Below are 27,875 nucleotides of genomic sequence, written 5' to 3' on the forward strand. Positions count from 1 at the left end.
TGACAGAGTCTGACAATTGGATGATTGTTTTTATTGATCCTCTCACGTCCTTATGCTGAGGTGATTGACGAGCAGGTTGCCATGGAGATGAAAGACGTGGTCTGACTCACCGAGCCGAGCCCCACAGGAACCACTTGGACTTGGACCTCCGGCATTCCTGGCCGAGGTGCTCCACCTTCCCCGTCGACACATTAATCGTCATTTTTGATCGAAACCCGCAAGAATTAAAAAAAGACCAAAAAAATGTTTTGTCCTGCGCCCTCGCAGACTCTCACATGGCGGCCATCTTGGCGGGCTTGTCCACGTCCTCCTGAAAGACAGAAGAGGGTCGTATCGATGTTCCCCCGACTCATGCGCCTCGGCATGGACTCACGTAAGCGCCGCTGTTAGAGTGCCAGAAGCGAGAGTGTGTGGTGTAAAGGGGGACGTCGTCAGGGCGCTCATGCCGCCCCTTTGAACAGCAGCAGCACCACGACAGCTGGGGGGAAGAAGAAGCGTGATCAGCACTGATCAATAATCAATAATAGAAGTCGTCATATAAGTAGTGACCAGTCCAACGAGCAGCAGGATCAGCAGCAGCAGAACCAGAGCAGCCAGAACCAGCAGAGCGATTCCCCAACCAGGAACGCCCGCCGGCGGGGGCGCAGTCTTGGTGGTCCAGCCCGCCGTGGCCGACGCCGTGGTCGACGCAATGGCGGCGGATGTGGAGTTACCGGGGGTGCTGTTGGTTGCCGCGGATACAGGAAGTGCCGTGGACTGTTGGGTCATGACGGGGTCCGGAGAGGTTGCCATGGTGGCGGTCACGTTCGTCTCCGCGCCGACTGTCGCCGGGACGGCCGCCGTGGCGATGGACAACACTGGAGACGAAAAGGAACAAACAAACACGCACGGTAAACATCCAGTGAACGGATGAATGAGTCACATGACACAAAAGTCTCACCTGTGATCCATATTGCGAGCTCATTCCCAGACCACATTATGAAGTGTGTGTGTGTGTGTGTGTGTGTCACTCTTATAGCCACCTGCACGCAGGCGGAGCCACACCCACAAGCAGCCAGGAGTAGTAACAGAGCGTCACACAGTGGTAGTGTTGTCCCGATACCAATATTTTGGTACCGGTACCAAAATGTATTTTGGTGCTTTTCGGTACTTTTCTAAATAAAGGGGACCACAAAAAATGTCATTATTGGCTTTATTTTAACAAAAAATCTTAGGGTACATTAAACATATGTTTCTTATTGCAAGTTTGTCCTTAAATAAAATAGTGAACACACGAGAAAACTTGTCTTTTAGTAGTAAGTAAACAAACAAAGGCTCCTAATTTAGTCTGCTTGTCATGATCCGTGGCCCGGATCATGTTTTTGAAGCGCTGCCGGCCCGGATCATGTTTTTGTTATTTTCTGTTAGTTTTGGACTCCCCTAGTTCCTGTTGTTGTGCACCCTTGAGTTTGTTTAGTTACCTTGGCTACTTATTATTTTCACCTGCCTCCGATTGGTGTTTGGGACGCTCACCTGTTCCCCGAGCACTAATCAGAGGCATTATTTGAGCCTGCCTTTGCCGGTCAGTCGGCCTGGCTTCTTTGTTTGCTTATGCTACAGTTACGTGAGTATTCCTTGTCTTTTTGCCATTGCTAAGTGTTAGCGTTTGCTTCGAGTGCGATCGGCACATTTTTCCTCTGGCTTGTTTTCAGTTTTTGGTACTTGTTTGAGTTCTACAATTAAATCATGTTCCTACCTGTACGTCCTGTCCGGAGTGGTCCGTTTGCATCCCGGGGTAAAAAACAAAGCAGCAAGCTGCGACCCCCCCGCACTTGACACTGCTGACATATGCAGTAACATATTGTGTCATTTATCATTCTATTGTTTTGTCAACATTATTAAGGACAAGTGGTAGAAAATGAATTATGAATCTACTTTACTTGAATTACTGTTAATATCTGGTTAATTTCTCTTTTAACATGTTCAATCTACACTTCTGTTAAAATGTAATAATCACTTATTCTTCTGTCGTCTGATACTTTACATTAGTTTTGGACGAGATGATTAGGTGGTGTGATACCAACCATTTTATTCTAAATGTGACCAAGACACAGGAAATGGTTTTGGATCCGAGGAAAGTGACTGACCATGAGCCAGTGGTCATCAAAAATCAGGAAATCACCCAAGTATCCTCATATAAATATTTAGGGGTTCATATTGATAATCTTCTCTGCTGGAAGACACATATTGACAAACTGTGCAATAGACTGCAACAGAGGCTATATTTTTTGCGAAGATTAAGATTGTACGGCGTAAGCAGCCACATCATGATGATTTTCTACCGTGCCATTGTAGAGAGCATCATTAGATACGGGATCACCTCATGGTTTGGCAACCTAACCGTCAAGCTAAAAAGCAAACTGGCCGGCATGCATAAAACGGCAATGAAAATCGTAGGGAGGAAAGAATATGAGCCTATACAGAGCATCTATGAGCAGGCAGTTAGGAAAAAAGCTAAGAAAATTATTTCCAACTCACAACACCCACTCTTCCCTGAATATGGAACCCTGCCATCAGGGAGAAGACTCCGGGTCCCACTATGCAAATCTAACCGCCTTGAATTATCATTTGTCCCAGCCTCCATTAAGCTGACCAACAAGGTGCAATAGAATGTTAATACATAGGTTAAGCACTTTTTTAGCACATAGCACTTTAGCACATAGCACTTTAGAACTAAGCACTTTAGCACATAGCACTTTATCCATGAGCTCTAGTGCAATGCACACTGCACTTTATCTTTATCTCCATACTGTAGATTTTTGCCACCTATGTCTATCAAGCTCCATGTTCTGATGTTTAAATGTTAGTTGTCTGGTTGTGGTTGTGTCTGTGCTTGTGTTTTTGTTCTGTTGTTTTTCTGTATGTTAAGAAAGCAATGATGCACTGTGCCCAAGACAAATTTCCCCATGGGGACAATAAAGTTGAACCTTGAACCTTGAACCTTGAACCTTGATGGGCGGTATAGCTCGGTTGGTAGAGTGGCCGTGCCATCAACCTGAGGGTTGCAGGTTCGATCCCCGCTTCCGCCATCCTAGTCACTGCCGTTGTGTCCTTGGGCAAGACACTTTACCCACCTGCTCCCAGTGCCACCCACACTGGTTTAAATGTAACTTAGATATTGGGTTTTCACTATGTAAAGCGCTTTGAGTCACTAGAGAAAAGCGCTATATAAATATAATTCACTTCACTTCACCACAAAATTTGGGTATCAATCCGATACCAAGTCGTTACAGGATCAAACATTGGTTATATTCAAAGCCCTCATGTGTCCAGGGACATATCTCCTGACTTTATAAACATTATATAAAAAAAAACAAAATAAGATTTTGTGATGCTACAAAATATCGATGTAATCATAGTAATATCGACTTGATACGCTCCTGTACTTGGTATAATTACAGTGGATGTTAAGTGTAGATCCACCAATGGCGTGTGTTTATATTGTAGCGTCCCGGAAGAGTTGGTGCTGCAGGGAATTCTGGGAATTTGTTCTGTAGTGTTTATGTTGTGCTGCTTCGCAAATATTCTCCCAATTGTTGTTTAGTGTGGTTTCACTATATGGCACACGTTTATGACAGTGTTGGCGTTGTTCATACGGCCACTCTTAGTGTGACATGTATGGCTGTTAACTAAGTATGACCTTCATTCACTTATGAGTAGTGTGTAGGAACTTAAGATAGTAGATGGTTAATGATAACGACATGTGGTGATCGGTACTTTATAGAGGTGGTATAATACTGAATATGATTCATTAGTATTGCATACCGTATAATCCTACACAGTGGACACAGTTTGTGTGTTCATTGTCACACACACTCACACACACACACACACACACACTCACACACACACACACACACACAATGCCGATGTCAACAGTTTGATTGTTTTATTGATGATTGAATGAAGACAAAAGTGTTGATTTGCTATGTCGCAAAATGATGATGTCATCGCTTCAGCTGTAGGAATCTTGGCCGGCCTGCGATTGGCTGGACGGCGCAGCCAACGGGAGCTCGGGCATCAAAGTAGGCTCCGCCCCTGACGTGAGCAGCTCCGCCAGGTTGTTCCAGAAGGAGCAGCTTCTCTCGCGCAGGCCCCGCCGCTGACGGAGGGCAGGGCTTAGCTCCAAGTAGGCGGGCGGAGCCGCAGAGAACCCGACGGCACGCCAGCGGGGCAGAACCGACGTCGGCCAAAGCGGTGACGGGTTCGGGTTCCTGCGAGCCAAAAGGTCATGAGATTTTGCCACCTGGTTACGGTTGCTATGCCTGCGTGGCCTCACCCGGTTTTGACGAAGCTAGACACGTAGCTGATGGCGGCCAGCGAGAGGCGGCGCTCGGCCAGGGTGAAGCGCTGCCGGCTGATTGGCTGGTGAGGAGCGCCGAACACCAACTGGACGTCCAACGGGACATGAGCATCGGCCCTGCGAGCAGGAAGTGAAACGTCAGGTCAGGAAGCGACCGCAGCTCAGGACAGGAAGCGGCGGGCACCTGCTGCTCGAGCCGGCGGCGGGCTGATGATACAGGAAGACGTTGGCGTTGCTGTCGGCGAAGTGTCTCGCCATGCGCAGCGTGGGACAGACGATGAAGAGGTCTCTGCGGGACACAGACGTCAGCGCCACGCCAAAATAACGACAACATTTAACCTCGGACCTTGTGGCGTTGTCCAGCGCTCGGGAGAACAGGTTGTAGCCGGCAGGGGCGGAGCTGTGGTCCAGCGAATAGAACCAGGCCGCCGCCCCTTTCAGCAGCTCGTTCTCCTCGGCTCCGCCCAGCGAGCGGCTCAGCGCCTCGTAGAACAGCGTTTTCCCGTCAGCGCGACCCTGCAGCGCCTCAAAGTCCTGTGCTCGCACGGTTGAAAAACCACATGACAAATGTTGCAAACTTCCACGCTCTCATGCCGGTGACCTCACACCTTTATCCTCTGCACTCGGCTGATCAGGCCGTCATGTTCCGATGTCCCCAGCAGCAGGTCCACTCTGTGGAGAGATGGCGGGGGAGCGGTGTGACGCGTCGGCGACCAAGACCGGAAGGGTCCGCCGGTGGCCAGCAGCTGCAACACGAGAAGCTGCGTGAAGAACGCAAACGCAGGCGCCCGCTCAAGGTGTGGCGTGCGTCTACCTTTGTCTGGGCGGCGTTGAGCACGTGCACAGGGGTTTCTCTGAGGCACGCCACCATTCCGCCATCGCTGCCGGTGAGGTCAGAGGTCACGCAGTTCACCTCTTTGGCCAGACGGAGCACCTGCTGTCTGGCAGCGGACGGCGTTTGGGCAAATGATGGAGAAAAGATCGACCCGCCCTGCACAAACGTTGTCATGTGACATTAACCGCAAAACTAACCCGAACCTAAACTTAATCTTGTTATAACCTGAGTAGAACTGATACCCGACAAACCAAATTGTAACCTAACCCTAAACCTAACCTTAACCAAGTTCAAACCTAAACCTAATGCAATCATAACCTTGACATAACCCAAAGTCAACCCTAACCTAATAATAATCCAACCCATAACAACCTGAACAAACCCTAACCAAGTCCTAACCTAACCCTAAACCAAACCTTACCTAAACCCTAACCAAATTCTAACCTAATTCTAACATGTTTATAACTTAAAACTAACCCAAACTCCAGCCTAACCTAATCATAATCCAACCTATAACCGCCTAACCAAATCCTAACCCTAAACCAAACCTTACCTACACCCTAGACATAACGGTCTAACCAAGACCTAAACCTAACCCAAACTAAATCCTAACCTAATCATGATTTAACTCATAACCGCTTAACCAAAGCCTAACCTAACCCTGAAACCAAACCTTACCTAAACCCTAACCAAACTCTAACCTAAACCTAACATAATCATAACCTAAACATAACCCAAAGTCAACCCTAACCTAATCATAATCCAACCCATAACAACCTGAACAAACCCTAACCTTACCCTAAACCAAACTTTACCTAAACCCTAACCAAATTCTAACCTAAACCTAACATATTTATACCCTAAAACTAACCCAAACTCAACCCTTACCTAATCATAATCTAACTCATAACCGCCTAACTAAATCCTAACCTAACATAAACCAAACCTTACCTACACCCTAACTGTATTCAAACCTAAACCTAACATAATAATGACCTAGTCATAACCGTCTAACCAAGCCCTGAATGTAAATTTGATCCAAACTCAACCCTAACTTAACCTAACCATGAAACCAAACCTTACCTATACCCTAACCACATTCTAACCTAAAATTAACATAATTATAACCTAAACATAACCCAAAGTCAACCCTAACCTAATCATAATCCAACCCATAACCGCCTACCTAAATCCTAACCTAACCCTAAACCAAACCTTACCTACACCCTAACTGTATTCAAACCTAAACCTAACATAATCATGACCTAGACATAACCGTCTAACCGAGCCCTAAACTTAACCCAAACTAAATCCTAACCTAATCATGATCCAACCCATAACCGCCAAACCAAATCCTAACCTAACCCTAAACCAAACCTTACCTACACCCTAAATGGATTCAAACCTAAACCTAAAGTAATAATGACTTATATATAACCAAGCCCTAAACCTAAACCTGATCCAAACTTAACCCTAACCTAACCTAACCCTGAAACCAAACCTTCCCTAAACCCTAACCAAATTCTAACCTGAAGGTAACATAATCATAACCTAAACATAACTCACTCAACCCTAACCTAATCATAATCCAACCCATAACCGCCTAACCAAATCCTAACCCTAACCCAACTCTAGCCTAACCCTAACCCAACATACCCACCCATAACCTAAACATAGACCAACCTAACCCAACCAAAACCTAACCCACCATGAGCAGCATTCGCTGAAAGAGCGGCGTCGACGACAGCAGGTGGTGGCTGATGATGTCAGCGCCTCCACGCTCCGCCCCCACAGTCACGCTGCTATTGTCTCCGCCCACCAAATGAATGTGAGCGTTAACCCAGTGAAGCACCGCCTCCTGGTCGGACAGACCGTAGTTGCCACGGAGACCTGATGAACCTGAGGTCACATGTGCGTCACTGAGTATGTTACTGATGTGTGTGTGTGTGTGTGTGTGTGTGTGTGTGTGTGTGTGTGTGTGTCTACCTGTGCTCAGGAATCCAAGTGCAGCTGTTCTGTAGCTGGCCGTTACCACAATGATATTCCCTGCAGCAGCCAGGGTGGAGCCATCCAAGATTCCTCCTGTCTGATTGGCTGAGGGGTTGAAGAAGAACACGAGCACCGGGACATGACCCCTCTGAAACACACACACACACACACCAATGTTATTCCTCTAAAATGTGTGTGTGTGTATGCTGTGACATCACCATAGCAACGGGGCGGAAGATGTTGAGGAAGAGACAGTCCTCGCTGGTGTCCAGGACACCTGGTTGGACGCAGGGGGACCTGAAGAACACGCACAGATGTTCACTGTCAATAGAAAGCTCCGCCCCCAGCTGGTCGCCCATCCGCCCGCTTACCGCAATTTGGTGGCGTCCCAGGTTCCCGTCCAATCAGGTGGCTGCGCTTCTTTAAAGCGTAGCGCTCCAATTGGCGGACGAGCGTACGGGACTCCGAGGAACTGAAACACTGTCTTCCTGTGTGGCCCAAGTGACGTTTCCACGGCGACACCCTGCAGGGTGCCGTGACCCGGGATGGCCACGGTGGTAAGTGGGGTCGACGACGCTGGGGAGGAAACCACCGGGTGAGCCCTGTCGGCTGAGATGCCGAGACTCGGTATTGGCTCACCTTTCCTCAAGTACACCTCGGGGGCGGGCTCTCTGATCACCAGACGGCAGGAGGCGGTGAGGCTTGCTGAGTCAGGGGCGGAGCTTAACCCGCACACTGTTGTATCGGGATAGAGGACGCAGCGAGTGGCGGACTCCTCCTCGGCGACGGACACAGCGGTGCAGGACTCCGCCTCCTGGCAGGCTGAAACAGGAAGCCGTCGACACGATCATATGGAAGCAATGATGTCATGTGACATGTATGTTACCATGGAGACACCAGTCTCTGGTCTGGATCGGGTCTGTGGCGATGTCGCGGCTGATGTGGATAAACTCATAGGAAGAAAGCGACGCGTCGAGCAGAACTGCTGAGTCAGCAAGGAAACTCCACTGGTCCATGGACACTGAAACACATCAGCATAACTTAGAACTCAGCAGAACTTAAAACTTGGTAGAACGTGGCAGGGTTTAGGGTTTAGTAAATCTCAGAAAAACGTAGTAGAACTCAGTAGAACACAGAACTCTGTAAAACTCAGTAGAACTCAATAGAACCTAAAACTCAGTAGAACCTAGTAGAACTAAGCATAATTTAGTATTTAGTAGAACTCAGAAAACCTTAGTAGAACTCAGAACTCAGTAGAACTCAGTAAATGTATATAACAAAGATTTATAAGAAAGATTTGAAAATATATATTTTGACAGTAAAGTTACCTGAGGTGTTTTAAAGTAGAACTCAGTTGAACTCAGTAAAACCTAGAACTCTGTAGAACTTAAAACTTAGTAGAACCCAGTAAAACCTAGACCTCTGTAGAACTGAAAACTTGGTAGAACTAAGTAGACCTTAGTAGAACTCAGTAAAACTCAGTAGAACTTAGAACTTAATAGAACTCAGCAAAACTTAGTAGAACTCAGTAGAACTTAGAACATAGTAGAACTTACTAGAATGCAGTAGAACTTAGTAGAACTCAGTAAAACGTAGTAGAACTCAGAACTCAGTAAAACTCAGTAGAACTCCGTAGAACTTAAAACTTAGTAAAAGGTAGCAGGGTTTAGGATTTAGTACAACTCAGTAGACCTTAGTAGAACTCAGTAAAACTCAGTAGAACTTAGAACTTAATAGAACTCAGCAAAACGTAGTACAACTCAGTAGAACTTAGAACATAGTAGACCTTACTAGAACTCAGGACAACTTAGTAGACCTTAGTAGAACTCAGCAAAACCTAGTAGAACCCAGTAGAACTTATAACGTAGTAGAAGTTACTAGCACTTAGTAGCTTAGCAGAATTCAGCAAGACTTAGGACTTTGTAGAAATCAGTAAAACTTGGTAAAACTTGGTAGAACATTGTAGAACTCAGCAGATTTTAGAACTTGGTAGGGCGTTGTAGTACTTACAAGTACTCAGTTCAACTTAGTAGAACTCCGTAGACTATAGTAGAACTCAGCAAAACTTAGTAGAATTCAGTAGAACTTAGTAGAACCGAGCAGATTTTAGAACTTGGTATGACTTTGTAGATCTCTGTAGAACTTAGTAAAACTCAGTAGAACTTGGGCCTTAGTAGAACTCAGCCAAACTTGGTAGAACTCACTAAAACTCAGTAGAACTTAGTAGAACTCTGCAAAACGTAGTAGATCTTAGAACGTATATTAGAACTTACTTGAACTTAGTAGAACTCAGTGGAGCTTGGTACTTCGTCAAACTTAGTAGAACTCAGCAAGACTTAGAACTCATTAGAAATCAGTGAAACCTAGTAAAGCTCAGCAGAACTTAGTAGACCCCAGTAGATTTTAGAACTTGGTAGGACAGAGTACAACTCTGTAGAACTGACAATAACTCAGCGGAACTTGGTAGACCTCAGTGCAGCTTAGAACTTAGTAAAACTCAGTAGATTTTAGAACTTGGTAGGACGTAGTAGAACACAGTAGACCTCAGTAGAACTCAGCATGCCAGAACAAAGTATGGGCCAACCTGTGGCAACGTTCTGTTTAGTCACCTTTCAAGCTGTCCCAAAGCGTTTGAAGCACATGGCGAGGAAAAACTGATTTTTTTTTCATATGATGCAATACATTGGAACAAAGTATTCCTGTTCATCCTTAATTGTTTATAACTTGAATTAGATGTCTACCATGTTCAGAAGCACACAAATTATGCCTTCCAATTAATGCCCTGCCCCCTCAAATCAAAATGTTTGAAGTTGAGAAAGTACATTTTTCAATATACCCACAAATGTTGACAAAATTATCCGCATTAGCGGAGAAATCCACTGGAAAAAGGGACTAGTATGACGTCATCTTCCCTCTTTTCTGTCCATCACCTGTCAGGTTCCGCCGGTGCGCGCGCACACCCCTCCCCTCACAAAACCAGTGTTGACGAATTAAAAGCGAGACTAAAAGTTGTCAGACACAATATCCAATCATATTTAATATCGTCACTTAAATGGGCGGGACAAGTTCGGAATATATCCAATCACAGTTCTTGAATAGCGTACAATCTGACAGGGGGTGGAGTTAGTGAGGACGGTGGGCCAATTAGATGCTTTTCTTTCTGAGATGAGGAAGTTCAAGATGAACGTCTCACCGGCAGCGCCAAAATTAAAGGTTACCGTGTTTCATATTATGTGAACACCTGGAATAAAGTCATTAGGATACTTTTTTATACACTATATGTTTTATAAAGTCTCCAGCAGGCTCGCCATCGATCGTGACATCGACACAACTGTAAGTTAAAGTTGTGTGTGTTTCCTACTTAAACGTGTTCTGTCCAAATGAGCTGTTTCGTCCTGTTTAAACGCTGATGAAAACGAATATGTAAGCTGCCATTATTTACGTAAATGTAGACTTGCAAGAGCACACAGTGAAATTAATATAATGTAAAAGTTCCCTTAAAACATAACTTGAAGACAAAAACATTACTATGTCTAAAGAAAATGTATTTTAGATCGGGGGGCCACATGGCAAAAAAATCTACTCCCAACTGGGCCGGACTGGTAAAATCACGGCACGATAACTTAAAAATAAAGACAACTTCAGATTGTTTTCTTTGTTTAAAAATAGAACAAGCACATGCTGAAATTGTACAAATCCTAATGTTTTGTTTTTTTTACACTTACATGATGCGGTTAATAGTATTCTATCTTTATTTGTTGTTATTTATATTTTCTAAATAAATTATGTGATAATGTTCATCAATCAACCCATTGGTGTTCATTTTCAATTTATCAAGATAAAGTTATCAAAATCAAATTACAGTATGTTGTTTATGTAGTTTGATCATTTTCCTCAACTGATGTACTAACATAATGTGGTTTATTTTGTACATATGTAGCATCATCTACAACAGACCTGGGCAAATTATGGCCCGGGGGCCACATGCGGCTCGTTAAGCTTTTCAATCTGGCCCACCGGACATTCCCAAATATTTTTTTAGATCTTTAAGATGGAAACTATAGCTGCCATTATGATGTGCAATGATGATTTCAAATGACCGTAAGACTTGAACTATACAAAGTATTTCAATGGTTGGAATCTGCACTTTTGCATGATATACTAGTTACTATGGTAATCTAATTAGTTACTATGGTAATACACTAGTTACTATGGTCATCTAAGTCACAGCAGCTCAGATGAGGCACCAAGCAGAGTGGGTGGGGAGCGTTTCCACAGAGTGTTCATATTTTGCTGTGTTTGTTGCATTTTTGTTGCGTTTGACTTGATTGTAAAATATGTGGATGGAGAGGGGGTGTGACATTCATATGTTGTCAATATTCAGTGTTTTATCCTTCATAGTTCATATTGTAACATTCTTTATTTTCATGTACATTCTGGGTGTCTCATTCAGTAAAAAATGTTTAAATTCCATTCCGTTTTTTCAGGCGGTCTGTCATAACGTTTTTAGCTTTGAATCAGACATTATTGTGAGTTTTTGTATTAGTGTTCCCAAAAATAGATATACCGGCCCCCAAACACATTTATTTCTCTAAATTTGGCCCCCTGAGTCAAAATAATTGCCCAGGCCTGATCTACAAAGATACAAAAAAATTATATTGCGACATCCAGTGGGCACATTTAGAACAGCTGTTTCTTTCATTAAAAAAGTTCAGGTTAATTTTTATACTCAGCAAACTCATCCCGCGGGCCGGATAAAACCTGTCCGCGGGCCTGATCCGGCCCTCGGTCCGTACGTTTGACACCCCTGGTCTAAAGTGTTTCTCGATCTACATTAGTGGAGAATACAGACAGTTTGAGGCATGATGCAGCTAGCAATTAGTTTGAGAAGAATGTTTTTATGTTATTCATAAGACTATTGTACTTTTCAGTTTTGTAAATATTGACTATTGTGTGCAAAGTCCTACTGAAGGTTAAATTCAGTTTAGGAATTAGGCCATTAAATCAGGATACAAGTTGTGATGGTTGATAAAATGTTTAGCTTAGTCTTCAGGTGGGACACCCAAGTTGTACAGGTGGTGATTATGAGTCATTCTTCATCTAAATGGGAATATATGAACATCCTAGCAGTCGGCATCCTAATGACCGCAGACCTTGTACAGTAAGTGATGTTTTATTATTAAATTAATACGTCGTGTATGATGATCAAAATGATAAATGTTATTATACATGTGCCCGTTACTATAGTACATATATACTTACATCATGTATATAAAACCGCAATGGAGGTGTTTGGATATTTTTAAAGGGCTTTACAAGCAAAATTGAGCGACTCACATAGGCTCCATTGTAAGCAGAGTTTTGATTTGTTTAATATGTAGAATGCATTAAAAAAAAAAAAAAATCCATCGTCATGTCTCTCATAATAATTGTGAAATATAGGCAAAATTCCCAAAAAGTTCCCCTTTAAGGGGCTGATTAAAACAAATTAAATTTATGTGTTTTGGTGTCCTTTTAGTATTTTATTTTTAATGACGTTCATTTATTTCACATAGAATACATCATTAAAATATTCCTTAAATGAAAAAAAAATTCTTGAAGTATGCATGGTTGCGTATTGAGCGGAGTAAGTGCAGCCTCTCTCTCCCATGCACCTTCAGCGGTAAAAAAAAAGGGGGAAAAAAACGGCTGTGTCAAGGCCGATGCACTGCTCGACTGCGTGTAAAATGCCCATAAAAAGTGGTACATGTCTCCTGCATGTTTGAAAACATAGCAAATCGCCACAGGTGCATGATAACATGAATGTGCCGTGGAGATGCCCCGTATAGTACACGCAAAATCCTCATTTATATAAGGCGGTCTGCACCGCTTTTCAATTGTACATACAGTCTTAGTAAATCACACGCAACACGCCCACTAATAGTACACGCTATTTTCTTATAGATTGCACACTCTGTTTAGTGCATGGTATTTGGATCTTAGTAAATCAGGGGCCGTATTTATCAAGCGTCTTAGAGTGCCATTTTACACTTAAGTCCTGAGAATTTGCGAAATTTAGTCCTACTCTCAAACTTAAGAATAAAAGCTATTTATCAACTTTCTTTAAGACTAAGAATCACTCCTACTCTCCACGATATTTAAGAGACCTTCAGAGGTGTCTTAAGTGGTTAGGAGTTGCCAGCAGGGGATGGCACTGAGGCGAGAGAGACGTGTGCGAACGTTCAGGGAGCGGAATGATGTCCTGGCTTTGTTTGATGACGAGCAGCTGATCAAACGGTATCGTTTAGACAGAGCGGGTATTATTTTTGTCGCAGATTTAATAATTTTCGATTCCTTGTTGATTACTGCATGTGGCTGCAGTGGGATAGTATATATGGAGCCACCCACACCAGTTTCAAATTAGTTGCCTAATTAATGAATTGGAAAGAAAATGTTATGAGAGTAGCGTATGTGTGAGGTGAGTGACGTCAGTGAGTGTGTGGGCGAGAGAAGAGAAGGAGCGGTAGCGTGAGTGCGGGCGGGGACTAGTTTGTTTTGTCTTATTTTGTAGTTTATTGTCAAAATATACACTCCCATTGTCCACTTAAATATTTCTAAGATATTTATTTATTCTTAGACAAGGGATTCCCTTCCGTGATTGGTCATTTCTATGGACACAGAAATGACGTAACCTAAAATTCCGTTTACGGCACATAGTAATGTCGTATTTCAGCTCTGAGTGTGACGCTTAAGATTCAGTCCTACACTTCGCTGAAAGTGTGAGTAAGACGCTTGATAACTAACTTTTAAGTGCAGCTTTCAGCGAAGAATTTATTTACTCTTAAGTCAACTCTTAGCAGACTTCTTAGGAGTAATTCTAAGAAGCTTGATAAATACGGCCCCAGACCTTTACTGTAGTCAACAACATTCCGTTTGATGCCAGAAGAGAAGAGCAGTCGCGCACGGTCATCACTGAAGATTGCTTGTAAGTTGCGTGGCGTTGAAAAAAGACGACACTTTTTTTTTGGAAAAGTTCAATCATAACGCAGTCATCTTGGACTCCTAAGGAGCAATGTATTTTGATATGGGTGCATGCTAACGTTAGCAGCACACCTCCAGTCTGAGGAGCTGAGTATAGCAGGTAAATGCATCGTGCAGGTAAGTAAATTCCTTTTTACTGTCACTTTTTCATAGTTTCATTGAACCATTTTGAAAGAGCTGAAAGTTAGCAATCAGCAATATTAGTTAATATGAGTGCCAAGAGACAATTTTGTATATTTTAGTGTATTTTGTTAATATTGCAGAATTTTGGTTACGTTGATGTATGTTGACAGTTTGGTTTTAGTTTATAATTGTATTGTATTGTTCATTGCTGTTTACCTTTTATAATTATTCTGGGATAAATATTTAAGAGATTTACATCTTGACTGTAAAGTTACCTTAACCGTGATGCTAGCTAGCGTGCTACTTACCGCTTGGGAAAGTTGGCAGACGAAACGCAGGACACAACGCTGGAGACAACGTCCACTGATTCACTGAAAACACAACCACGCCAGTTTTATACACATTTTGTGTGTGTGTGTGTGTATGTGTGTGTGCATGTGTTTGCGTGCTACCTGGTTTCTGGTACCAGCCAAAGGGTTTCGGTGTGGTTTTGACTTCAGACGGCCTACAGTCTTGTGTCCCCCAATCGGTCTGATGGTCCTCACTGCACGTTTGAATTCCGAGGCTGATTAGAGACACACACACAACACCTGTGCCCCCTATACACACGAACACACACATACACGCACACACACACAAAATTGATTGGCGTGTCATATGACGTCGGATTTTGTGTGTTTACCATCTCTGATGAAACCGAAACCTCGGCAACAGGTGTCCTCATCACAACGTCGCTCACAAGCCTTAAACCTGAAAACACATACTGTGTCACATGTGTGTGTCAGGTGTGTGTGTGTGTGTGTCACGTGTGTGTGTGTCAGGTGTGTGTGTGTGTGTGTCACGTGTGTGTGTTACCCTTCAGTCAGCAGCATGTTTTCCTTCAGGCTTACTCGACTGCGGACTGAGTAAGAGACCATTTTCTGGAAGGAAACTCTCTGGTAGAAACTCTTCACTGGTCCCGAAAGATCCACTATACACACACACTCACGTGTAAACATTTGTTGTTGGTTGACTTAAATGTTAAAAGTGGAGTGTTATTGTACGTTACCTGTCTTGCTGTATGTGATTTTGGGCCTCCTGTCCAGTAGGGGGCGGCAGGGGCGTCTCAGCGGTGTGTCGTAGGCGCCGCACACCTGGGTGTAGGCAAACAGGACGCAGCTGTAGAAACCCGGCAAGTCGGCATCCGTCAGATCGGCCACGGAGCACTGAGGCTCGCTGTCGCAGCCTGTGTTACACACGCGCACGCACACCGCGTGAGCTTGAAATACAACCACTAGAGGGCACTAGTGTGAGGACGCACGTGTGAGGCACCACAGCAAAGCCTGCTGGGACGTGTGCTGGTTTTTGTTGATCCAGAAGGAGAGAACAGGAAGTTTCCTCTGAGGATCCACCTGGACGTCATTTTCTGACAGAGAGACAAACTTCCTCTGGACTGAACCTACACACACACACACCTATCATTAGTAGCAAAGGGCACCGTAGGAGGCGCGACTTTAAAGGTACTAACCATCTAAAGGCGGGGTTAAGCCCGTGACGGGACCACAAGAAGCGGCGGCCGACCTGTCTTCTAGAAGAAATGACGTTGTCAGCATCAAGCGAAGGATGTAAAGTCAAAGGTTAACACGATACCTGTCTTCAGGTAGACGGCCTGGAAGGATACGATGGATGTTTGGTAACCTTTCCCGTCCTTGTCCAATGGAAGAGCTGACGCAGCTGAACAGCAAACATCACGAATGTTAATTCTACTTTTTGATCATCTGACTTATTATTGATTGATTGTACTCTCGTCTTGCCGATTGTTAGGTTTTGTCCTCCAAAGTCGAACAGGAAGCTCCGTCCCTGCTCGTCATAAATAAGCCCCGCCCCACAAACGCGATTGGCGGCTGCTTGTCCTGTCACGTCCCAGTCGCCCCGCCCACACATCAGGATGGACGGCTCCCTCAGCCAACCACAGAGCAGAGAACCTGTGGAAGAAGGAGGGGGGTAAGGCTGAGCCACACAGGACTCTGCCCCAAAGGGTTCCTCGAGTCACGTCTCCGTGGCAACGTACCGCCGTTCAGGCTGTTCTGGTTCAGGATGAAGCCGCTGCAGCAAGCATCACTGCGGCAGCCCGTCTCACAAAAGCGGCGAGCGTCTGCGAGCGACGCACTGGCAAACACTTGAGTCCTGAACACGCCCGAGACTGCCTTCGCCTGTGCTAGCCTGGTGAAGCTTGAAGAAGACTCCGCCCCTGAAAGCAGCTGACTGTCAAAACACACACACATGTCCCACCCGGTGGTTGCTATGCCGTCATTACCACTCTTCCTGATGACGAGCACATTGGAGTCCCCGCCCCTCACCCGCAGGGAGCACTTCAAACCACCAAAGATCTCCGCCTCAGGATTACCCAGAAAGCCACTGACCTGCCATAACACGCACACACACACATCTCCTTGGTAACATCATCAAAGACTGCTGTCTGTGTGAGTGTGCGTGTACCTTCGTGGAGGTGTTGCAGCGTGTGTTCAGGGTGTGTGTACTGTATAGTTGACACTGGCGGTTGAACAGCGCCACATGGTGGCAGGAAGTGTTCACTGCACATGCTGAGGGAACCAACACCACAACACACGCAATGTGTCAGTACACATTGTTAAGGCTGTGTGTGTAAGTGTGTTTACCTTCAGCACATGTTCGGAGGTCAGAGGTTATTGTTTGCAGGACTTCAGTGTCTTCAGCTCCAAAGATCACTTCTGATTTTGGAACAGCCTGGAACCTTCTGAGCACTACACACACACACACACACAAGCACACACGTGTCACTCAAAGCCCCTTGCGCTCTGATTGGCTGTTAAATTTCACCTGAGCAGTCCTGTTCGGTGAGAGGCGTGTCACTCTTTGTCCAGTCAAGCTCCGCCCCCTCACTGTTAAAGCAGCTCCACGTGCCAGACAGGAAGTTAGGCTGTGCCGGTAGGAAGTTACCTTGGTCAGAGCAACGAAGTCCCCGCCTTTCACAGTCGGTCACACCTGCGCATGTGCACACAAACATACGCAGCGGTGAGCAAGCAGGTGTTGATGTTTGACCAGCAGGTGGCACACTGACATGGACGACTCACATTGATTGACAGAGAAAGACCCGGCAGCTGAGGAACCTTTAGGACACTTGTTGCAGAAGTCCCGCCCCTCTGTATCCTGGTAAGTTCTCTCTGGACACAGAAGACATGCCCCTTCTGTGGAGTAACTCCCAGCAGGACAAACGACTGCGGACGGAGACAAGTGATGTCATCAAGTCGGCGCCACAAACATAGCCAGAGCCGTAGCCAGAGCATGGACAACTTGATTTCAGAGTTGGTCTCAAACATGGCGCCGGGTAGTCACGTGAGGGTTTTTTGACTAATCAGAGAAGAGTATGGCCAGACAATCTCTTACATGATTGGTCAAAATCCCCTCTCATGACTACATGGCGCCATGTTTCGGACCAACTCTGAAACCACGTTGTAGCTAACCGGACTCACCGCAACTGTCGCCTTGGTTGCTCAGGCTGTAACCGGGGGAACAGCCCAAAGTGGGCGTGGTCTCAGAAAGCTGTCCAGGCTGCGAAGTGAAGCCAATATGCGTCACCATCCCCTTAAAGTCCTCTTGGAGTCGACTCGCTGAAAACGACAGTCTTTTAGTGAGTTCTAGAACATTCCACATACACGTTCTTTGGACGTGTGCTCACCAGCGTTAAGGAGGTCAGGTAGGTCTGAGGCCGGGAGGTCTGACAGCAAAGCGGTCCAGGTGACCGTCACCATCAACACGTCCTTGCCGACGCAATGCATACGAACCGACGAGTCGTCACACAGCAACACTTGGCGTCCCAACGCTGGCAGCTACACACGCACATATTTGAGCATGTGTGCGTGTATAGTAGGTGTGGGTGGGTGTGTGTTTTACCTGAGCAGTGCAGAGTCCCCTGCTGGTCATATTTTTGAAGAGCAGGGAGCGCAACGTCTGCAGCTCTGAACAGGACGTTCTCATCGTCCACTGCTCTGACATGGACACACTCTGTGCGGGCTGACCGACTGAACACACAGACACACATACACACACTGAGGACTACTCAACTGCGTGACCAGTAAAAATGTTCTGGAACATGGGTCCGTGTTTAGTGGTCGTACTCTGGCAGGCTCCAGGCAGAGGTTTGTTGGCTCCCTCCCAGCGGCTGACAGTCATGTCACACGTGAAGTTTTGGACAGGAAGTGAGTTCTGGTAACCACTAAGACAGACAAGATTGCATGTTTGACGGCCATCTTGGGTGGGGCGGCAAACCAGAGTGCCGTGCGTGACATCGGAGTCGGTACAGGCGGGACCTGGACACCAGCAGAGGACAGGACGCCTAGTTAGCACAGTAGCTTGTGTTGGTTGTGTGAAACTATTTCGATGCCACTTAACTCATTCAAACATTCCAAAATATTCAGGTGCCTCATGTATTAAGCGTGCTTGTGCACAAATAGTAAGAAAGTACGTAAGTACAAAATATAGGTGAATTTGAAAAACAATATTAAAACAACAGGGGCTACATTATAAAAAGGATAACAAAAGTAAAAAAATCCATTAACCAAAAGATTTCCTATAAAACAAAGTCTTCAAATGTTTTTTAAAAGAGTCAACGCAGTCAAGCTCCCGCAGGGACTGGTGCAAGTCATTCCAGAGTTTGGGGGATACAGCCTGGATTGCCAGGTCTCCTTTGGTTTTAAAATGAGTTTTAGGGAGCTTTAGGAGACCCTGGCCTGAAAACCGAATGCTGCGCCCTAAAAAAAAACGAAGGCTGCGCCCTGAAGTGTAGGGGCGCAACAAATCAGCGATATACTGAGGGGCCTTACCCTGCAACGCACGGAAAGTCCGAACTAAAATTTTAAACTATGCAAAACTTCACTGGAAGCCAATGAAGACTGGGTGCACCGGTCAAAAGTCTGGCAGCCGCATTGTGTACAGTCTGAAGTCTCTTTACAGTTGACTTGTTGAAACAAGTGAAAACAGAATTACAATAGTCAATGCGAGACGAGATGAACATGTGAATGATCATTTCGAGATCCGATTTTGACAAATTTCTCACAGACATAGACTGATCAAACACAACCTCAAGGTTTCTGTGGCTGGTTTTAATAGATGCACCCAGAGCACCAAGGGAACTCTTCATCGGGGGGATCTTTTTATCGGGAGCAATGATCAGAGTTTCCGTTACGTTAGAATGTAGGACATTCGAAGACACAGGATACATATTCCAAGAACTCGGTTAAAAAGTGAAACTCTGAATCATTAAAGGAGCAATACAGCTGAATATCATCTGCATAGAAATAATATGACACATTTTCAAAACTATGGATCAACCGACCAAGTCAGTCAGATTCGGACTACCTCTGGATGTGACCTGAATCTGATGCAAAAAGATCAGATTTTAAGAACTTGGGAGCTTTTACACTGGCAAACAAAGTCAGATGTGTGGCAAAAAAAATACGATTTGGTGTGCACTGTAAAGCGGGCCTTTGGCAAATGATGACACCTGGCTCATCATCCGCTTTACGCTCCCTCGAACACTCCTGGAACTGTGAGCAGAGCTGAGGCCGCTTGTAGAGCCTGTGCCCACACAAGTGCTGGAAACACTGGGGCATACTCTCAACTGGGGCATTCCAGAGAGAACTGGTCTAATGATCAGAACAGGTTGGGAGATAAAATTGGCGACATGACCAAACCTTGGGAGCCTCATACATCAAAGAGGAAAATGCCAATGACACAAGCCTCAAACTCTACTCCCACCATCGCATTGCGTAGAGCAAACGGTTTAGCGTACAGAAACCCAGCATTACCACTATCTAAGCATGAAGTCAAAGACCTCCTGACCAAATCAAGCGATTTAATATTCCCGATTGATAAGGTGCACACCCAAATAGTGTTTCCACCAGAACACGCTGATGTCATCGACTACTCAAATTCTACTAAGACCTTAGCTGACAGTACCATCAGAGGACAATCTAGCAATGTGGAAGTACAAAAACATTCCAACAGATATTATTAGTTCCACCACCAAGTTACAAGCACTGTCACAGAACCAAATAAACTCGTAAGCTGAGGTACTTCTGTAGATTAGAAGTATATATTTTGTGACAGGAGTCCTGGAACTTGTCTGACCCAAAGTTTGCTTTGCCACATGACTACAACTACTGTGACGATGCCCTCTACTGGACAACGTGTTGCCGTTGTCGTCAAACACCTACGGTCACATGACGGGGTGCGTTCTGCCAGTCGACGTTTTCGGGTCCCCACCAGTTCGTGTCCGTCGTCAGACACGCACCAGCAGGAAGTGACATCACATTGGAGCGGGACGAAGCCACCGTCGGGGTGACACTGGCGTCCCTGAAGCTCACACCAACTGGGACCTGAACGCACCGCCAACACAAACATTTTTACTGAATTGTACTACGTGTGTGTGTGTGTGCGTGTGTTTGTACATGTGAGTTGTCCATCAGGGCTGAGGGTGGCGGTCTGCATTGTCTCTCCACTCAAAGGGTTCACACACCAGCCTGCAGCGCCCTCTGTCTGCAGTACTGAGAAGCGACCATCCTTAAATGTAAAACCGACATTTTGTTAATAAATATTTGATCTGTGACGTGCATGTTTAGCTGTGGCCTTGTGAGGGCTCATCTTCATCTTCTCGTCCTGTTTTTTTTTTTTTTACTTTTTAAAAACTATTTTTAGGGCCCAAGCTGCAAAAAGCTCCGAAGGCCCTGTTGAAATTGTTTCGTTTACTATCACTCTCCAATTTCGATCGCATTTTTGAAGGCTTTAACATGCACAAAGACTCACAGATTTGAGCAAGTATGTCCAGAATTGGCTCTCTAGCGGCCCCTCTCACCAGTTTCAGGTAGGCCCACGAAAATCGCTGGAGACGTCTATCATATCATATCATATCACTTAAAAGTCTCAAGAACCCATACCTGAAAACTTTGTTTCCGTTGGCCATTTTACGGCAAAAAACAGGGGCCGCACTTTAATATTGGTATTATTATTATTATTATTAAAAATTACTTCACACCCTGTTTAACTCCGAGTGCGTTTACCTTTTCACAACGTGGGCGGTACCATGACATGGAGGCACTGACATCAGAAGCTGTCATCCAACCAGAGAGCAGCGAGTGACTCTGTGCTCTCTGACAGCGCGTGAGACCTGCACCACACACACACACACACACAAACACACACACATTTACACCGTTTGCGCACGGCCATTTTTGCGTGTTTTATCTTACATTTGACCAGAGGATGTGGGCGGCTGCTCAGCGATCCGAGAACGTACTCCCCATCTTCATCGACACACCAACACTGACCTGGATACACGCACACACTGATGAGCACGTGTTCATCTCTCTTTTTTTTATTTGTGTAATTTTTTAAATGATATTTTACTTTTTTTAAATCAAAAAAAAAAAAAGTTTTGTATGTGTGTTCATCTTGACAAGTGTGTGTGTGTGAGACCTGTGCTGCGGTAACACTGTGTGGGCAGCCAGCCTCCATCGGCGTCGCACTGGGGGCTGAACATCTGATTGGAACGACGTCCTGGCGCCAGCAACGTCTGGGCGGCTAAATAAACCAACAACCCGGACATGAAGGAGGAGCCATCAGGTCGGAAAGTGTAGAAGGGCGGGACTCACTGGAAAAGGCAGCCAATCGCAGAGAAGCTCTGGAGTTGCTCAGAAGCCAATCTGCGACGCGCGGCGCCTGCTCTGATTGGCCGACATCCAGCTCCTTGGCGGTCAGACGCAGACCCTCGGCCAATAGGAAGCCGTATCCCGCCGGGAATTGGGCGGAGTTGGAGACAGCGACGACTTTGTCCACTTCCTGTTTGAATGCGGAAACTTCCTCCAACGCGCGCAAGCACTGACCTGCAATGAGCACTCAGCATGACTACTGGCTAAAAAACAATGACCGAAACAGGAAATCAACTTTTAAATACTAGCTTCTCCTTACCTGAGGGGGACGGAGACTTCTGGGGTTTCGTGTCTGAACCTGAAACAAAGAAGAACGCGCTAGCTAAAGTAGCTAGCAAGACTCTAAAGGGGAACTGCACTTTTTGGGGAATTTTGGCTATCGCTCACAATCCTTATGTAAGACAAGATCACATATGTTTTAATTTTTTTATGCATTCTAACTCGTAAATAAACACTAGCAAAAGTCAGCAAACAAGGGAGCCAATGGAAGTCGCTTTATTCTCCCTTTATTAACATCTAAAAACCTCCATCAAGATTTTATTTTCACGCTGTCCGTATATATGTAATGTAACAACATTCATAATACCATGTAATATTTACATAATTTGCTCACTTTAAGCATACGGTGGCGTGTTAATTTCACAGACGCATCACAACGTTCACTTTTCCCTTCAACAACAACAACACTACTAATAAAGACAGATTTCATAAGAGACAAAAAAAGACCACTATATATGAGGATGATCTACAAGTTTTAAAAGCTGTGTGCTAAACAGATGCAGCTTTAGTGAAACACTAAGCATCAGGTAGCAGTATTGCTGAGTGCTAAACATGATACACAAACATAATAAAACAATCACTTACTGTACAATGTCTGCCACACTGGGATGCCCACTGATAGGATTGTTTATATCTTACAGTTTGGAAGAAGACTTAATCATAATCCTCACGAAGGGTTGAAAAATAAAGGTACCGCAAACGAGCATCTTTTCGTGTCTTTCTCGCCATCTTTGGGTCTAAGTTTGATGTCAAAGTTGACCAACTTCTCGGTTTATGTCCTCAACCTTCTACTATTCAGGTGAAAGGCATGATTTATAATCTGGAATTAACTTTCACTGACATTTCTGCAGATAAGCGAGTTTGCGCTCTGTGATCACGGCGCTGCTCAAAGTAATTCCTCGACATTAGCGCTTATAATAACAATATAGCTAATACTTGGTTAATATTCAGGTCACGACATGTAAATTGAGTATTGCTTTTTTGGTTTGTTTTTTTAGAGGTCTTTATGGGTGCAATATTGTACTCATTACCAGAGCCACCTTGTACTTGCCAATTTTACGAGTTAGAATGCATAAAAAAAGAAAAACATGTTTTCTTGTCATACATAAGGATTGTGAATGATTGATGTAAAATTCCAAAAAAAGTGAAGTTTCCCTCTAACAAGTCGAAGATGCACTAAAGTGTCCTACATGTAACGACACCCTCTGCTGAGACAGCACTCGCTGGCGCCCCCTGGCGGTCCACGCAGAAGCACCGTGAGCCCACGCACTGCAGCGACAGGAAGTCTCCATCCGCGGAGCATTCTGGGACATGGAGGACGCTGCCCGCCGCCATCGTGTCCTTCAGCGTCAGCGCTGCCGCTTGGGCTTCCTCGCAGCGAGACGGACATCGAGGCCTGGCGCCGGCGACCCGTGAACCCGCAATCTCTTGACCTTGGGGTGTGACGCACCAGCACTCGCCGCCCTGACACTGAACTTCCTGGAAGCTGCCGTCGGGCGCGCAGCTGGGCACCAGGACGGACGCCGCGTGTTCTTCGCTCTCGGCCGAGCAGGAAGCCACCACGGGCGCCAGGATCTGGAAGACAAGAGGATAGTCAGCGATGCAAAGACGGCGGAAAGGTGTGGAACACGTGCTCAGGAGGATACCTGGCGCAGAGAGACGGAGCCTGAGCTGCCCGTGGCCCTGAGTGTGTGGCGGAGGGCAGACAGGAAGTCAGGGTCCTCCAGGGCCTTGCTGACAGAGCGAACCAGGTTCTGATGTTTGCGCAGGGAAGTGGGTGTGTCCACGCGAATGACTCCTTGTGTTCCTACGGCGCCGCTCAGGTTGAAGCTGGCGGCGTTCTTCAGGAACTTTCCTCCAAAAAGATTCTCCTGGAAGCGACGAGGTGAAGAGTGAGACAGCGCCTCTAAGGCCCCACCCACTGAGGGGAGGAGCCCCTGGAGGACTTCCACCATGATCGACAGGAAGGAAGTGAGCTCCGCCTGCGGAGGCAGGAGATCCCTGATTGGCCTTAAGAGGGCACTACAGAAAGCATCTTGTCTTTCTGAGGAGGCAGGAAGACGAGGTTCCAGCGGGCCCGAAAACAAGCGGACCAGCGCCGTGCGTCGCCGAGAGCGGCAGTCGTCAGCCACGCCTGCGCCTTTGATGATGGTGATAAGGAAGGATATTAGACACATGACAAGAACTCAAGTTGGCGACACATATCACCATAGCTACCACAAAACAGGACGTCTCCATGCTGTCGCGTCCCAGGAAGCTCCGCCCCTGTGGGGTCCACGCACCAACACTGCCCTTGGTGGCACTGCTTGGAGGCGTAGGCCCCGCTCTCCTCGCAGGACGGAATCAAAACGTCGGAGGCCTCCGTTGCCGCCCGCCGCGCCTCCTCACAGGGGGAGGGACCTGCCGGGGATTAAGCAGGCTTTTTGTATTTATCAGGCTCCGCCCCCTAGCCCCAGAGTTGGTCCGCAGCATGTTTACATCTGAAGCGTCCGCCAACGGCCAAGAGGATCCCCAACGTCCTCCTGTGCAGAACCTTGTACACGTTGGACTCGGAGAAGGAGCGGGCCATGCCGGGTCCGGAGAAAGCGGAGTCATACACTTCAGAGAAGAGGAGTTCCACGCCTGGAAGCAAGCGTCAAATCAGCGTCCTCGCCATCTGAGGGGGCGGAGCTATCTAAGTTACCTGTGTCGGCCATCTCGCGGCCTCCGCTGTCTGAGCAGAAGCAGTAGGACGAGACCAGCGGGAAGGACTTTCTAAAAGCGGCAAACGTCGCAAAGGCTTGTGGGAAACTGCAACGAGACGAACGCCGTCAACAGATGACGTGGCATGCGCATGAGCGTGTGTGCGTGTGCATTACGTGTTGAAGGTGTGCAGCAGGTCCAGCTCCCGACGGTCCGTGGTGTTGATCAGTTTGCACTGGACAGGAAGGAAGCGGCCGTCCTCTGTGCACTGAGGCGGCGAAGGCGGCGAAGGAGACGCGGGGGCGTGAAGCAGTCCCCTCGCTCGCACCTCACAGCTGCCGGGGCCTGCAGGTCAAAATTAAACTTTCAGAAGAGCGACATTGTGACTTAACAGTCAGTACACTTTCATAAGTGCACTGCGTACTTAGTCCCCGAGTGCACTGGGAAGACTTAAAGCGGTCATATTATGACTTGTTATCTATTTTTAAAACACTTAATTTTGGTCTACATAACATGTAATAACATCATTGTAGACCGGCCGCACCAGCAACTTGAGGGTTCCAGGTTCAATTCCCGCTACTGCCATCCCAGCCACTGCCGTTGTGTCTTTGGGTAAAAACCTGTGCCACCCACACTGGTTGAAATGTAGCTTAGAGATGTAGATCAGGGGTGTCCATACTACGGCCTCTGCCGACGTCTTCAAAGTGGCCCGCAAGATGTCATGAGTTTTATAAGGAATTTTGCATTTGCAAATTTGCATTCATTTTAAAAGTCGCCACCTAGATGACATCAACAGATTTTCCTGGACAATGACCTTTTATTATGCTCTGAATGGGGCCCTACAAAGAATGTATTTATATGACCCAATGCAAACAACCTTCCCTAGTCATGGTCAAAAAATAAAATCCAACTTACACAAAATGCCAGCCGACATGGTCCCCGAACTTTGTGGTCATTATAAAAAAAAAAAAAGTCAAATTCACCATAAAAAATTTCTAAATTACACCCATGGGAAAAATGCTAAACTCTCTCCACACTTATCCATGTTTGGCGCATTTTAGCTACTTGATATTTCTGATTGATTGCAAAACTTTAAGGAAGCTTAAACCTAAGTTTAGGTCAGGCTGATTACAAAAAAAAGGACTAACCAAATATACTGCACAAGAAGGGACTCATAAATAACTGCATAAAAATATATTCTGATATAATGATATTGTGCTAAACTAAATTATTTATAAATATGTTACTTTAACTGAACTGTCAATAAAATGAAAGTGCAAATGAAAATACAGCGTCACCACTTTAGTCATCATTTTTGCACTTAAGAAACCCCATGGTTAAGAAACACTGATTTAGAAAGGACGACATTGTGGCTTTTACAATGTGTCAGTACACTTCAGTAAGAACACTGCGTACTTCGTCCCTGAGTGCACACAAAAGTCTCAAATGCGGAAGTGCTGTACTGTAAAATGCAGTACACTGTCAGTCCCAGGATGTTGTACTCAAGCACTGAAAATAGTGAGTGTGCAACTAAGTACACATAGTGTACACCAGGGGCTCTTAAACTTTTTGACATGGGAGGGCCAACTTTTCCACTACAGAGGGGCCCGGGTCCCACTCAAAAATTAACACTGAATTAGTAATTTTACTCTTGATTTTAATCCTATTCAATAATTTTATCTAACTTTTTTACAGTTTTCAAGGTTGTCAAATGATATGAAAACGTGTTAATCACAGAGATTATTATCAAGGCTTAGGTCAGGCTGATTACAAAAGTAAATGCTTATCAAATTTTACATACGCAGTGCTAAAATAAATAAATTCTAACTAAATTAATAATAAATAATAATAATTTATGTTTTTTTTTAAAAACTGTCAATAAAATTAATGTGCAAATGAAAACACAGATTCACCCCTTAGATCATAATTTTTGCGCGATGGAAACTTCTCTACGACTTAAGGTCAAGACTTCTTCTGTTTGTTTGATATTGTCTTTACTGCCACAAGTGGTGGAAAAGTGTATTGCAGCTGAGAAACAGATGTTTTTTGGCGGCCATCTCGGGGGCTAAAATTGTTGTCCGTATAGTTAAGAAACAGTGGTGTACACAGTATACTTGTTGGAGGCATTCCATTTGAGCGCACGTACAGTGGTTCGGCGTCCCCCTCTGCCGCGTCCCGTAGAGCTCCATGCCGTCCTGGTCCACGCACCAACACTGCCCCCTGCTGGCGTCGCATTGCACGGGCAGGAAGTGGCCCGACGGCGAGCACCGCAGGACCGACTGCAGCTGGCACGCCGTAGCACCTGGCCGCAGGTGACACAACATCGTCAGCAACTCCGCTGGCGGACAAGTCATGCGATCACGGGACTCACAATGCGGAATGGAGCCGTTCGTTCGAGTCCCGGACACCTCCCGGCCGTCGGCGTCCACGCACCAACACGTCTGGCCCCGCCCACCGCACTGTACAGGCCTGCTCACACACACACACACACACACATACACATGCGCATCACTGACGTGTCTCGGCATGACGTCATTTAACGCACCTGAAGCGTCCATCTTTCGTACACTGCGGGGCATTGGCCCCGCCCCTCAGCGCCCGGCACGGAGTCGGAGCGTCCAGGTCCAGCTGGTACCCTGCGCAGCAAAGCGGCGTCAGTATCACCGATGTAACCATGTCTCTCTCGCCGTCACATGACCGCCTCACCTGAGGGCTTCGCCGGGAGCGTCCGGCAGAAGACGACCAGAACGAAGAAGGCGCTCAGCAGCCGGGCCATGGTCTCTGCTGCCTCCCACCCAGCCCGGTCGACTTCTTATACCCACCCCGAGGTGCTGAGTCAGGCCGAGTCCCTCTTGTGTCCATCTTAGCACAACCAAGTGTC

General features: G+C 46.0%; 2 protein-coding genes across 2 annotated transcripts in view; one reads left to right on the top strand and one right to left on the bottom strand.

Moving 5' to 3' along the window:
* Positions 1-3,923: 3,923 nt before the first annotated feature.
* Positions 3,924-27,770, bottom strand: tg (thyroglobulin). The gene is made up of 48 exons (XM_062028968.1): positions 27,701-27,770; positions 27,540-27,630; positions 27,366-27,463; positions 27,141-27,296; positions 25,171-25,339; positions 24,996-25,102; positions 24,791-24,934; positions 24,530-24,712; positions 23,959-24,452; positions 23,503-23,887; positions 22,293-22,331; positions 21,977-22,207; positions 21,801-21,905; positions 21,575-21,652; positions 21,386-21,492; positions 20,777-20,888; positions 20,543-20,704; positions 18,446-18,637; positions 18,222-18,349; positions 18,007-18,157; positions 17,801-17,938; positions 17,402-17,545; positions 17,148-17,312; positions 16,967-17,071; positions 16,788-16,891; positions 16,606-16,711; positions 16,360-16,539; positions 16,103-16,273; positions 15,939-16,022; positions 15,817-15,873; positions 15,610-15,747; positions 15,358-15,534; positions 15,165-15,279; positions 14,992-15,059; positions 14,762-14,908; positions 14,618-14,680; positions 8,053-8,187; positions 7,806-7,988; positions 7,538-7,742; positions 7,385-7,463; positions 7,164-7,314; positions 6,886-7,076; positions 5,157-5,333; positions 4,951-5,088; positions 4,689-4,876; positions 4,527-4,631; positions 4,319-4,459; positions 3,924-4,253 (listed from the first exon to the last, which is right to left on the bottom strand). Exons 1-48 carry the CDS (start codon positions 27,768-27,770, stop codon positions 3,995-3,997), a joined length of 7,116 nt encoding a protein of 2,371 aa, XP_061884952.1. The 3' UTR covers positions 3,924-3,994.
* syt11b (synaptotagmin XIb) overlaps positions 10,364-27,875 on the top strand; it is a 42,421-nt gene continuing 24,909 nt past the window's right edge. Inside the window, exon 1 of the mRNA XM_062029801.1 lies at positions 10,364-10,499. The gene's annotated coding sequence lies outside the window, so the exon portion shown is untranslated. The remainder of the gene's footprint in view (positions 10,500-27,875) is intronic.

This window comes from Entelurus aequoreus, linkage group LG20 (genome assembly GCF_033978785.1).
Source record: "Entelurus aequoreus isolate RoL-2023_Sb linkage group LG20, RoL_Eaeq_v1.1, whole genome shotgun sequence".
NCBI lineage: Eukaryota > Metazoa > Chordata > Actinopteri > Syngnathiformes > Syngnathidae > Entelurus > Entelurus aequoreus.